The 459-nt window shown below is 65.8% G+C and overlaps 1 protein-coding gene across 1 annotated transcript in view; it reads left to right on the forward strand.

Moving 5' to 3' along the window:
* The window catches only part of SNRNP200 (small nuclear ribonucleoprotein U5 subunit 200), a gene marked incomplete at its 5' end in the record, with an annotated part of 78,572 nt that overhangs the window by 22,572 nt on the left and 55,541 nt on the right, over positions 1-459 (forward strand). The window contains 1 exon segment of the mRNA XM_017739196.1: positions 214-369. Within this exon segment, the coding sequence (XP_017594685.1) occupies positions 214-369 (156 nt within the window).

The raw sequence follows: 459 nt of genomic DNA on the forward strand, positions 1-459 counted from the left end.
GTGCCCTCTCCATTGCGGTGCTCGGTTTTGGGGTGCCCTCTCCATTGCCGTGCCCGGTTTTGGGGTGCGGCTGTGCAGTGCCCTCTCCATTGCAGTGCCCGGTTTTGGGGTGCCCTCTCCATTGCAGTGCCCGGTTTTGGGGTGCAGCTTCGGGGTGCCCTCTCCCCGGGGCAGGCCGGGCGCCGTGGTGAGCAGCGCGGGCGTTGCTTGCAGGGCGCGGGGAAGACGAACGTGGCGCTGATGTGCATGCTGCGCGAGATCGGCAAGCACATCAACATGGACGGCACCATCAACGTGGACGACTTCAAGATCATCTACATCGCCCCCATGAGGTCCCTGGTGCAGGAGATGGTCGGGAGCTTCGGGAAGGTGAGACGGGCTGGGGTCGGATCCCAGGGAGGTTTGGGGTTGGATCCCAGCGGAGGTTTGGGGTGGGTCCCAGGGGGGGGTGGGGTTGGG

This window comes from Corvus brachyrhynchos, unplaced genomic scaffold (assembly GCF_000691975.1).
Source record: "Corvus brachyrhynchos isolate BGI_N302 unplaced genomic scaffold, ASM69197v1 scaffold617, whole genome shotgun sequence".
NCBI lineage: Eukaryota > Metazoa > Chordata > Aves > Passeriformes > Corvidae > Corvus > Corvus brachyrhynchos.